The sequence below is a fragment of the Gallus gallus genome, chromosome 17 (genome assembly GCF_016699485.2).
Source record: "Gallus gallus isolate bGalGal1 chromosome 17, bGalGal1.mat.broiler.GRCg7b, whole genome shotgun sequence".
Lineage (NCBI taxonomy): Eukaryota > Metazoa > Chordata > Aves > Galliformes > Phasianidae > Gallus > Gallus gallus.
Window position 1 is genome coordinate 2,999,164 of NC_052548.1, and position 12,108 is coordinate 3,011,271.

At 45.1% G+C, this 12,108-nt stretch overlaps 1 protein-coding gene across 23 annotated transcripts in view; it reads left to right on the plus strand.

The window, feature by feature from the left end:
• Positions 1 to 12,108, plus strand: part of CACNA1B (calcium voltage-gated channel subunit alpha1 B) — a 260,207-nt gene that overhangs the window by 222,914 nt on the left and 25,185 nt on the right. For all 23 annotated transcript variants that reach the window (XR_001464423.4, XM_015279262.4, XM_015279261.4 and 20 more), the window contains 5 exons: positions 2,613 to 2,729; positions 4,759 to 4,824; positions 5,381 to 5,472; positions 5,909 to 6,059; positions 8,655 to 8,782. Coding sequence is in view for 22 of the 23 variants with exons in the window: in XM_015279262.4 (XP_015134748.3) it covers positions 2,613 to 2,729; positions 4,759 to 4,824; positions 5,381 to 5,472; positions 5,909 to 6,059; positions 8,655 to 8,782 (554 nt within the window). In the remaining variant the exon portion in view is untranslated. The remainder of the gene's footprint in view (positions 1 to 2,612; positions 2,730 to 4,758; positions 4,825 to 5,380; positions 5,473 to 5,908; positions 6,060 to 8,654; positions 8,783 to 12,108) is intronic.

Consider the following 12,108-nt stretch of genomic DNA (forward strand, 5'->3'; position numbering starts at 1 on the left):
ACAGAATCATTGAACAGTGATGCCTCACGTGAGCACCCAGTGGCCTGTAACATCTGTGCAACAGAAACACAAACAAAACTCTGGAAAGACAAACCCTGGCGATCCAGAAGACAATCATGTGTGTGCCATGTGCTGCAGAAGGGTAGCTAAATGGGTGGAGAATCCATGCAAAACACTGCTATCCATGAGAAATATTGCAATGTGGAGTTCCCCCTTTAACTGCATGCCATTCTGATAGCGCCTGGAGGGCTGAGCAGCCCAAGGATGGGTTTTCTACGCGGTGTGCTGAGGGTTACATGTGAAGCCCTCCTGCCCGTCACAGGCGTGTGTGATTTTGCCTCTTTGCAAGTTCTGTGCACACGAGTGATGCTGGATTTTCCTGGGTTGCAAAGGATTCCCCGTGGAGCTGAGGCTTCCGTTGCTCTTTAGAAAATGGCAGTGGTTGAATCAAAAAGGGAAGATTTGAAGCTGGGAAAAAAAGCAGTGGAAATCTGTAGACATGCATAGACAGTTTTGAAGCCCCCGTTTTGTGCTGCTCATACAAAAACTGTCATGTAGAAAGTCTCAATTGGATGTCGTGTGTGAGGCGTGACCAAAGCGGATGTGGAGCACCACGCTCACTGTAATAGGAGATTAGAGCAAAGTCTGAGCAGAGTAAAGGTTTGCTGCTAAACTGTATTAATGTTGAAAGAGGGAAGTAAGGCAATGACACACAGAGAGCCAGATCCTGCAGATGCTGCCTGTGTGCGTGCTCCTTGGAGGAGCCTTAGCCTTGCGATGGGGAAGATCAGGCTCCAGGGATGCTATGAAGGTAATAATTTGCCTGACTTGCAATAGTGCCACGAACAGGATCACATAAGGCTGATCCAGTTCCTGCAGGTGGGGAAAATTCCTGGGGTTGCAGTGGGCTCTGGGTTAAGCCTTAGCCATGGGTCTGGATGCACCCCATCAGGACAGTAAGGGCCAGGCTGCTGGTGGCACCTCGGTCACACAGCCACACTCTGTCCCTGGCTCTGTACAGCCTTTACCCAAGGTGAGTTCAACCAGTATGTTGTGAAGGGACTGTAACCAACGCAATAAAAATAAAACAGATGCTGATGCTAAGAGACAGGTATTGAATTTTAGCACCTGTTTTACTGACCTTGACCAACCCAGGGGAATCCTTGCTTGTGTTTTGCCTGCCAGAGCTGCTTTCTGTTGCTGACTTGAATGAGCTCGGTGTTGTCTGCTCTTTCATGGAACATTCCTGTGCTTTACTCTTTTGTCTTTATTTGAGGATTAAGTCTGATATATGGTCTGTGCCTAACTCTGAGCTGCTTGCCTTTTTAACATGAGAGAAACCAAGTGCATGCCTGATTTCTTGAACTCTTTGATGGGATTGGTGGAATGCGATGCTAATGGCCCAAAAACTGAGCTGGCATTTAAATAAATGAATAGATCCAACAAGCCCCCCCTCAAATTCAGCATGAGCTCTGTAGCCAAATGAGCAAGAAATGTGGGTCACTTTAATATGACTGGGTGCCTCCTGGTAAAATGATGATACGAGAGAAAGACTGGCTTTGCTCATCTTTACCAGTAAGAGCTCCTTATGACTGTATCTTCCCCTCCACTGCTTGACAGTTGAAAGCGAGCTGTTTTCTCTCTTTAGTTAACTCAGTCAAATGAGTGGCTGTGATCAGAGATTCACAAACAAGTGAATTGGAATAGGTACAGAATGCGGGGATATTTTTCATCTCCTTAAAACAGGAGGGCAAGAGGGATCTGGCTTTTGCATGTTTTGTTTTGGAAAGAACCCTCTCTAGATTAGCTCGCTGGGGCAAGCAACCTCTTTTCCATAAAGGAAAGAAAAGATGGGGGTGTGGGGTGGGGAGAATCACACAAAACGAATGGAAATCAGACCCCATCTCCAGCAGTTCTTTGATCCACCTGTGAAAGCACATTTAATAGCAATGAGAGAATCAGCAGGCTCCTAAGGCACCTGCCTGCTGCTGTACACTCAACCTCCCCAACCAATTTGCTACCAGTGATCCATCTTCTAAAGTCTTGCTGGTGCCATTTCGCCTTGATGAGCCTGTCCAGTCACAAGTTGGATATAAATACTTTAAATCTCCAGGTTAGAAAACATCCCTATTTTACAAGGATGCTTTAATCTTCACTGGACAATGCCTTTCTCTACTATAGTAGAGGCTATATGCGCAGTCTGTCGCAGCTGTCTTGGTTGAAGTTCAATTCATGGTAGAAAAGCAAGCTGACCAAGACTTCAATCTCATTCTTTACTAAATGATAATATGGCACCATTACCTCTCCCTGAGTCTTTAGGGGAGAAAATCTGCCTTACTCAAAGAAAACAGGACCTCCATGGACAGCGTGAAAGGGCCATTTCCTTTTCTGTCACTGACCCAGGATAGAGGGGAGGGCTCTTGTGGAGAGGGATTTTCTCATACTTGCTGCATGTGGAGTGATCTGCACTGACGAATGTTTCTTTTGGAAGGTTTTCTGGTGGCCGATTTGCTGCTTAGATCGTGAAGCTGGTAATTTTAATTTCTTTTTTGCGGGCTGTGGTTTCTCATCGCGTTAATTTCTGAAGGACACAAAACCTTTACTTTCCACAGGACAACTTCATCAACCTCAGCTTCCTGCGGCTCTTCAGGGCAGCAAGACTTATCAAGCTCCTTCGCCAGGGTTACACTATCCGCATCTTGCTCTGGACGTTTGTGCAGTCATTTAAGGTGAGTGTTGGGCCTCTGGGAGACAGGAAAAGGCACGTGAGATGCTCTGCACTTCTCCAGCATCAGCCATTGAGAATCAAAGAGCTCCCTGCCTCTCTCTATCTCCACAGTGCAGTTGTAGTAATACTCATTTTGCACAGACACTAGTGTGCAAAGCTGAGGTTGTCGTTGAGACCACCACAAAATCCTCATGGCAAAACCTCTTGTTTTATTGTAAGGAGAATGCAGTGTGACTACTGAGGGCCCTCATGCCTGCTATTTGCATGCAGCAAGTTCCAACTGAAGTTAATTTATCTGACCCCACTGTTGTGCAGGTTAAGAGACGTGCTCAGTCAGCAGAGGTGTGGTAACATGTTAAACCAGAGTAATTTGTCCACATGGCTCAGTTTTGGTAGAACTGAGTAGAAGAGAAACCCAAGCTGTTCCTACTACCAAAATTCACTCAGAGCATGGTCGTGACTATAGGTCAGGGCTGGAGCTGGTATTGTATCCAGGTACAGGTTGGAAGGGTATATAGGTATCCAAGGGCTGGTTGGAAGGAAGTTTCTCTTAGAACTTTTAAACCTTAGAGGCAAGTTTTAAGAGGGCAAAGCTGGGAACGTAGCTATTTCTTCTTTCCACAAGTGGCCTGGAGAAGAACTAGATGCATCCATGCTGCCATCCCACAGCCAGGATCAGAGAGAGTGCTATATTACACTTTTCTGCCCATGAGAGACCCCAGAGAGGCAACTGGTGCTCTCACATGCAGTTACTACATTACGCTTTCACCCATCAAACAACTAATGGGAAGGGGCTGGGATGTGAGTATGCCATGCCTTAAAGGACACAAGCAATGAGGTTTGTTAGGTCATGTTTTCCATAAGCGTGGAGGGAGGTAACATGTCTGCTGCTCTCATCTTGTAACTAATGAGGTCTGCTGCAGCCAAGAGCCTCCACCACAGGCTAAGACATGGGTTTGTGGATATGAAATGTTCCCACCCAGGACAGTGTTATTGGACTGTATCATTCTGGGTGGATCAGACAGAGGGGGCTCAGCCAAGTCTCAGTCTCTAAGTAGTTTGGGCAGGTACCAGGTCCTTAGTACATTGGTAATGATTCAAAACCAAAGTATGTTGTTCTAGACCTGCCTTTTACTAACAAACTGCACATGGCATAGGCTGAAGTCCCACTCTGCCCCTCTGCAAACAGAGAGCCAAACAGGGGAATGTGAACCTGATGTCACCCAAAGGCTGAGACTGCAGCACCTGGGCTGGTGGTGTTGGTCTGATGGACCACAACTGTCTGTCTGCAGTGGGATCTGTCTGTCCATCTTTGATCCCCTCTCTAAGCTGCACTCTCATCTTTGGCTCATGTGCAAAGGTTCCCAGCAGAGACCAATCAATCCTTGGCCATGGGCTGCATAACCCCTCCCCTGACTCCAGGCTTCCTATGGTCAGCCCCAGGGCAGGGCTTTGCATCTTTGCAACTATTGCTAATTAAGAGGCATTAATTACTTCTTCATCTAGCCTGAGTGCAAACTAGCTGTTATTCCCAGCTCGTGCGATATAATTATGTTGCAGCACTCACTGATTTCTCATGAAAACTCAGAACCTTTTTACCCTCTTGGGGTGCAGTCTGTGCCTAATTCAGAGCAGGAACTCGTTCCTTGGCTATATGTGTTTTCTCATACTAAATTTATAGCAAGGTCATTAAAAATTAAGGTTTGTCCCTGTGTAATTATGCATAGGAAACTCCAGTGCCTGCTGGTAGTCACAGTGCCTGCTGCAGAGTTTCTTACTGTGTTTTCCCTGGTTACTGCTTATCTGCTTGCAAGAATGTGTACAGAGCTCTTGGAAAACACAGTCTGGTTTGTAATTGATGAATACCTGCTTCCAGGGCTTTGTCTGCCAAAGGCTTCCAGGATTGTTTTCTTTTCCCAGCTCCTTTACCTGAAGGACAAATGCTACAGAGTGCAGTGCTGCCCAGGAATTAAATGCTACTGGCTAATACAGGTTTACTGATGTTAATACTTTCTTCTCCTTTCCCACAGGCCTTGCCTTATGTGTGTCTTCTCATTGCAATGCTCTTCTTCATCTATGCCATTATTGGCATGCAGGTAAAATTTTGGCTTTAATACTGCCTGTAAGTAGCCTGGTTTTGTCCCAGGGTACCAGGATGTGCTATTGCCTCTGTAGCAGCATCAGTACCTGGCTTAGAATGAGGAAAGGAATTGGAAGAGCAAAAAGGGGTCACTTTTTTATGTCCTTACTGCCAAGTCTTGAACGTAGTGCCAATCCACATGCATGGGTGTCAAGTGGGTGAGCATGGCCTTGTAGACCTGGTCCTGCTCTGTGGGTACAAGCAGGGCACAAGGCTGTGCCCAATGAGCTCTTCGGGCACCACTCCCTCCCAAAAAGAGATGAGGAATTTTTCCTAGCCTGCGCTGGAGCTGAACAGAGGTGTTGGAAAAGGTCAGCATGAAGATGAAGAACATTAATCCGATGTTTTTCTGCCATTCGATCTTCACAACACACTTCTGTCTGCCTTGAGGCAGGGCAAATCCTTTTCCTGTGTTTTCTCCTAACTCCACTTGATCCACCTATGCTCACGACTCCCACGTGATTCCACAGCAGCCTGCATTTGCCCTGAACCCCTTCTGCTTTCTGTGGCAGGTGTTTGGAAACATTGCACTAAATGACGAAACCTCCATCAATCGGCACAATAATTTCCGTACCTTCCTTCAAGCCTTGATGCTTCTGTTCAGGTAAGCAGATATCAAATACCACAAGGCTTGCAGGTGAGCAGGAAATAAGTCTTTGTGTCTTGGTGCTGGTAACGATATCCTGCATAGGTTCGGGTTTGCATAGTTTCTGTGAAGCCAAGTGGAAATGCAGTTCTCCAGCTCAGAATAACCACTCCAACCAAAACTCTGAATGCCACACAGTGGGAGGGTGTGGGCAGAGGCAGCAGGACTGTGATGGGAAGCAGGCTTCTGCATGAGGCAGTGAGGTTTAAGGACTAAATGCTGCTGGCATCTTAAGCTATATAAACCAGAGTGATCTAGGAGCTATTTAAGTTTGCAGTGGGCACGCGGTCATCTTAGAGCTCAGGAGCAAGGCTTATGGCCTGGCTCAACGTCCATAATTACCTTAGTTATTAGGTGGGGATGAGCTCACACCCCTCTGCCTACCTGTCCACAGGAGTGCCACGGGGGAGGCCTGGCACGAGATCATGCTGTCATGCCTGAGCAACAGGGCCTGCGACCCACTCTCCGGCCTCACCAAGAACGAGTGCGGCAGCGACTTCGCCTACTTCTACTTCGTGTCATTCATCTTCCTCTGCTCCTTCCTGGTAAGCCAGTCCCCAAAAGGCAGATGCTGGGGAAGCTCCAAGCCATCCCCACCCCCTTGTTTCCTTCTTCTCCCTAATTGTGATTTATACAATGTTATGCGCCCGCTTTGCTAAAAACTATTTATCATCCTGGTGCTAAAATCCCTTTAATCCCCAAAGAGACCATTTAGTCATTAGTTTAAAGGGAAGGGTTTTATCTTTCTTCCCACGGGGGATCTAATATTTGGAATTAAGCATTAATCTGTTTTGTCTTGATTTGTAACGTGGTCCTTTGAAGAAGGGGATGGGGAGGGCATGATGGGAATGACCAAGATAACATTGGTTGAGGAGTGCTTGCAGCAGGCAGCTGACAGAACCACGCTTGCTTGATGGCATGTTTTGTTTTCTTTACCAAATAAATGCATTTTCTTCTGACACAGTGTCAGGAAACCTTTAGACATGAAAGTACATGGAGCTTTTGTACTCCATTTGCGCCCATGGCTGTCATAGAGGCTGGCTTTAAGATTTCAATACGTACTGATGTCTTCCTAATCACTTGTGTGCATAAAAAGCCCTCTGCTCTCAGGGTTTGGATCTTTCCTGTGCTGTTGGGACAGAGGAATAGAAAACCAGGGACAGGGACCCAATTAAACTTCAAGCAGCAAGAGATAAAAATCATGGCTCTGAAAAAGTCCCCAAAAGCTACCTATCAAACCTGCTTTCAGTTTCATGCCTTGGCTTTAAAATATAAGATTTGATGCTTTGTGCAGCTAATCCCTGCTATCATCAGAAACCTTTACCCAGGAAAAAGAGGTACATGTGGCAGTTTGATGTCCTGTATAGATAGACCAACTTCAATGGCCCCTATTGAGATCCTTTGTCCAGCTGCTGTTGCCCCTTTGACATCCCAGGGATTATTTCTTCTGCATATATTAAAAAACGTGGAGCCCTGAAAGCTCCTGAAAGTTAATGCTCCATTTACAGATTGTACTCTATACTTCAAAGCCTAAATCCTTCCTTGTACAAATCCTTCCCCAAAAGTCAGGTGTTCTCATTGGTATTTTCAAGAGCGGCATTGCTCCTAAACTTCTTTATTTCATAATAATAATAGCAATAATAATAATTTAAAAAGTCAGCTCTGCCTCCTTGGCTCCCAACAGCCCTGAGCTGCAGTAGCAGGCCTGAAGGCTGGGGCACATCTGTGTGAAATACAGCTTTGAATACGGCTTTGCGTGAGCTCCTGGAACTCCCATTGAAACCTCATTTGCTGGCAGGGCAAGTGGGGAGCCCAAAAAGAGCTGAGGGAGGATGTTCAGCTCCCAGACCAGGAGCTTCGATGCCAAGGAGCTGGACTGCTGCAGCCAGGGCTGGAACTCATTTCTTAAAATGTGCTCCACACTTCATTGCAAGGAAACGTGTGGTTCCCCACGGGCGATTAAAGCATTGCAGAGCTGCAGCCCTGCCAAGAGGAAACATTTTTATGGTTTGTTGGGTGTTGTTACGCCACGGATCTGGGGGGAAATTGTGTAATGTGTTTGCTTTTCGATATTGTTTCTAGCTCTTTGTGGATGTCCAGCCTGACATCGTTTTTCTCCTTTAAATTTACGCTGTAGAGAAGTATAAATTGAAATTAAAAAAATACAGAAACTTTAGAAGCAGCTTTATGCAAGCAAGGGAAAACTGTACCGAGCCACAGCTGGAGCTGGGAGCAATGCAAGGGGCTCGGGATCAAGGGAAAAATTCACACAGGTTTTACTACCTATTGATTTTCTGGGGGTACTGTGATATGTGTGGGGTACCTGTAGCATTGCTGGTGTTTCCAGAGCTATTTTGGATGTGTCTGCATCAGCGTATGGATACGATGATTTGTTATGGACTGTGCTTGTCTGCAGCAGTGAATTGTGCCCCCTCCAATATTAAGACCTCTTCCTCTTTCCAGTTTGCTCAGGGACATGCAGACTCCACAAGTCCCAAACCTCCACTGATTTTCTTTTAATGACCAGCAGATGCTGATCAGCTGGGGATGGCCACATTCAGCTTATCTTTGCTATTTGCTGCCATGGCACAGAGCAGCAGCACTCGCAGCAGCAGGGACAAAAAGATGGAAATGTTCTTTGTCCATCAGGACTGTATTTGGCACAGGAGCATCCATTTCCATCCTCCCTCCTGCTCTTCCATCCCACCAGCTGTGGCTTGATCTTTTCCTATTGAAATCCTTGTGTCTGTTCCTCTGGCTTCAATAAGAGGAAGCTCTTAATGTTTTCTGGGTTCTGTTAGCAGCCATGAGGGAGAGAAGCTTATTGCGTGTCCTGCCCTTGTCTTTCAGGGGAACTGTAAAGGTTTGAATTGTGATAAGCCTAAAATAGGATATTCTGGCTGAAGAATGGCTTTTCTTCCAGCTGTTTTGTCTTGATTTGCTTTGATATCAAAGTGCTGGAAGAGCTGGCACAATCTAGTTGGTGAAACAGCGACAGATGCACTGTGACCACCAGTCTGTGGTCATGCTGTAGAACTTCACTGGTGATAGAGATGCTGCCAAACTCTCCATGGTCAAGAGCCATGCAAACTTGCTGCACAAGTGTTCTGCCTAACTTCATAACTGCTTCTTCCCTGCAGATGTTGAACCTATTTGTGGCTGTAATCATGGACAACTTTGAATACTTGACAAGAGACTCCTCCATCCTTGGGCCCCATCATTTGGATGAGTTTGTCCGTGTCTGGGCTGAATACGACCCAGCTGCCTGGTATGTATGTTCTTAAACTTGCATGTGGAGAAAAGGATTTATGTTGCATATAGGTATCATATATATGCACACAGCCTGTTCTGAATGTGAATGCAACTCCAGAAAGAAAAATGTGTAAAAATTGAAGTAACGTTAGAGGTAAATGATCCGTTTTAAATTCACAATGTATTGGAGATGAATTAATCTGATGTCATTACAAGAGAATTTCCATTCAATACACATGAGACAGACATAAACCAACAACTCAGTTATGCCAAACACAACCACTGTCGCCCCATGCACACGTGAGGCCAAAAAATGATAGGATAAATTCAAGTAATCTTGGCCAAATGGCCAATCAAAAAAGATGTTTAGCTTTTTCAAAAGCACCTTTGATTGCCTTTGGTTCCAGCATCTCAGGCCAAAGATAAGCTGAACATGCTGCCATTGGCAATGTTTTTCTTGACTTGTGAAGCTAAGCCTTGCTGCTCCTTAATCGGGCAGCATTCCTATCCTAGCTGAAAAGCACGTGAGCAGCTTCACAAATCCTGTGCATGGCATCACACACAAACACTTCAGGTTTTCAAGATGCTCTCTCTCCTTTGAAAGCAGATGACAAACTCCACTGCTTGGCTTCTGTTAAAACTGTACTGTGGTGGACCCAGAATGGATCTTTTGCTTTCAGGCACCTGTAAGACAGCAGGGCATGATGCAAAGCCTGTTAACATGAGGGTGCTGTTGCTGAAAATGGGATTTTTAAACAGACATTTCTCATCAAACCCTATATTTTGATCTTGGAAGCCTCCTTCTGATGACAGCGTCATTGTAGAGGGAAATTTTGTTCTTATAAATAATATTTAAGTTTTGGACATGCAGTTGAAACCTAAGACACGTGAAAGAATAATAAGAAAATGCAGTAAGCCTGACTTTGGAAACATCTGAGATCTCAGTGAGCCTCTGATGAAATGTTCCTGATATGTGATCATGGTAAAGAAGAAAATGCTTTTCTCCCAACTTGATGATGAAGTATTTGGTTTTACTGTTTTGTCTTTGCTTTTCCCACCCCGAGACAGCAGCTGGGAAAGCCAAACCCCTTTGCTGGCAGCACAGTCCCACAGGAGCAGCTCTGTGCTGTGGCAGACCCAGGAGCCATTGCTGCAGTCTTTTAAGGGATTGAAAAATACAAAGAAATAGCTTGGACTGAGGACCACTTCTAGGGAGAAATTGACTTGAATATTTTGTTTTTCCCTTAGTCTGTATAAAGCCACCGCACAACAGTGCTGGTGACTGTCATTGTCATTTCTAGATGCTGAGTTACAGGTCACAACAGGTTCCTCAGTAATCTGCAGCTTGGGCATTTGCCTGCTGGGAAGCTGTTTTTTTCCAAGCCCTGCTAATTTTGTTTCCATCTTCCTCCCCACAAGTTACACTGCAGAGAATCCCCTCGGTATGTGCAAGGAAGCTGCCTTCAGCTCTTAAAACATTTCCACTTCTTTGTTTCTCTTCAGTGGAGACAGATGCAGACAGGGTTTGTATAATCAGGATCTGAAACTCCCTGCTAGTATGCAATTAAACTGCTTGAAAATCTCACTAAAATTGTTTTAGACTAACTTTAAGTGTAAACCTACTCAGAATGACCTGTGTGTGATTTTAACCACCTCCAAGCCATCTATGCAACAAACCTGCATATATGTGGCACAACACATACTAGAAACTTGTAATCTCTAAGCAGATTTTCCTTACCACATGCTCTGTAATACAGACATGTCCTTTGTGGGTATTTGGCAGGGAGTAAATAACTCTTTTTCTTTTTCAAATCCAATCCTATCTCTTACCACTCAGAAATCTCAATGAGACTGAGAAGTTGGGCGTGCCCCTTTTCTACTTAAAAACAGCCTGATTATCATTCACAGGAGAATTCACACACTGTAAGAGGAAATAATAAGTACCAGTGTAGTTTTTATTCATGTTTATGTGTTCAGGAGCTTTCCACTCGTGGAAGTTAAAAGATTTTCTTGCACTGTTAACTCCGAGCACAGAGGTTACGTTTTGTGGAGCACTCACCCATTCACTTCTAGAGCTGTTCACACAAAATACACCATCAATAAAGATCTGGATTCTGATTTTCCCTAATCTTGCTCCCATTTTGCTCTGGTGTGAAGCTATTGATGTTGGCAGAGCAACTAGGGACAGAAGTGCAAACCAAGGGCCAGCTGAGGCGTGGTACTCAAGCCTTGGTCCCAAACCATGTGCATGTTCTGCATTTTCCATGTGTGAATCATTCCACTGAAATCATTGATGTTTTCACAGTGGGACTAACATTTCCACAATGTAAGAGCAATCTCAAATCCATTTCTAGTTTAAGGCCAGAGCAAATCTTTTGAACGTTTGGGCTGAACACCTTTGTGGCCTTGGACACTGTGTCTCCCAGTAGTGATCCAAGGATGGAGCTGAACAAGCTGTCTCCTAAGGCATTGCTTCCAGCAGGACAAAGCACCCACTTTCCAGCTGAAGATGCAGGGCTGTTGAGAATCCATTCTTTGTTCCCTTAGTTGGTCAAACTCGCTGAAAGAAAGCTTCCATCCAATTTTTCAGTGTCAATTCCCAGTATATTATATCTGCAGAGGAATGATAAATAATGACCACAGTACAATCTGCATGAAAGAAGAGTCCCAGGCTGTTAGCTTTTGCTTCCATCTTTGACTGTTTCACGCCTTCTCTCACAGTCTCCCAGTGGCTGTCCCACGCAAAAGGAAATGACCCATGCAAAAAGGAACTGACAGTGTTTGCCCACCTTCTGTAGCTTGAGACCCTTCATGAAAGATGCTGGCTGGCAAAGAAGTACAAATTTTGTCATGTTTTTGTTGTGAAGGTAGCATTTTCAACAGACTTAACTGTGTGTGTATTGATGTCAGAACCTATTCCTGATGTCAGAAACCTTTGGCTTTGTTGTAACCTCCAACTTTCTTTAAAATTTTCCTGGAAAAATATATTCAAAAGGAAGTTAAGAAGTGCAGCTAGCAGCTGTTGTGAGCGTGTGTGGCACTCAGGAGGGGTAAGTGTGGTAAAAGTGTTGGATTTAGGGGTAGCAGAGTCCTCAGGCATCACGGAAAAGGAGAGAGCGGGAGAGCAAATGCACACGAGGTCTGAGGCTGCAAGTTAAGCAGGACAGCACTGAACTGGAGGGTGAAATGGGAAAGAAAATTTCCTTTACATCCAAGATATAAACAGTGAGAATTTCCTCCCTTATGCCCTACTCCGCAGCGCACAAACCTTAGAGCTATTGGGAATATTGGTCAGCCCTTCCATTCCCATTCCTTATTCCTGGATGCTGGACAAGGGACAGC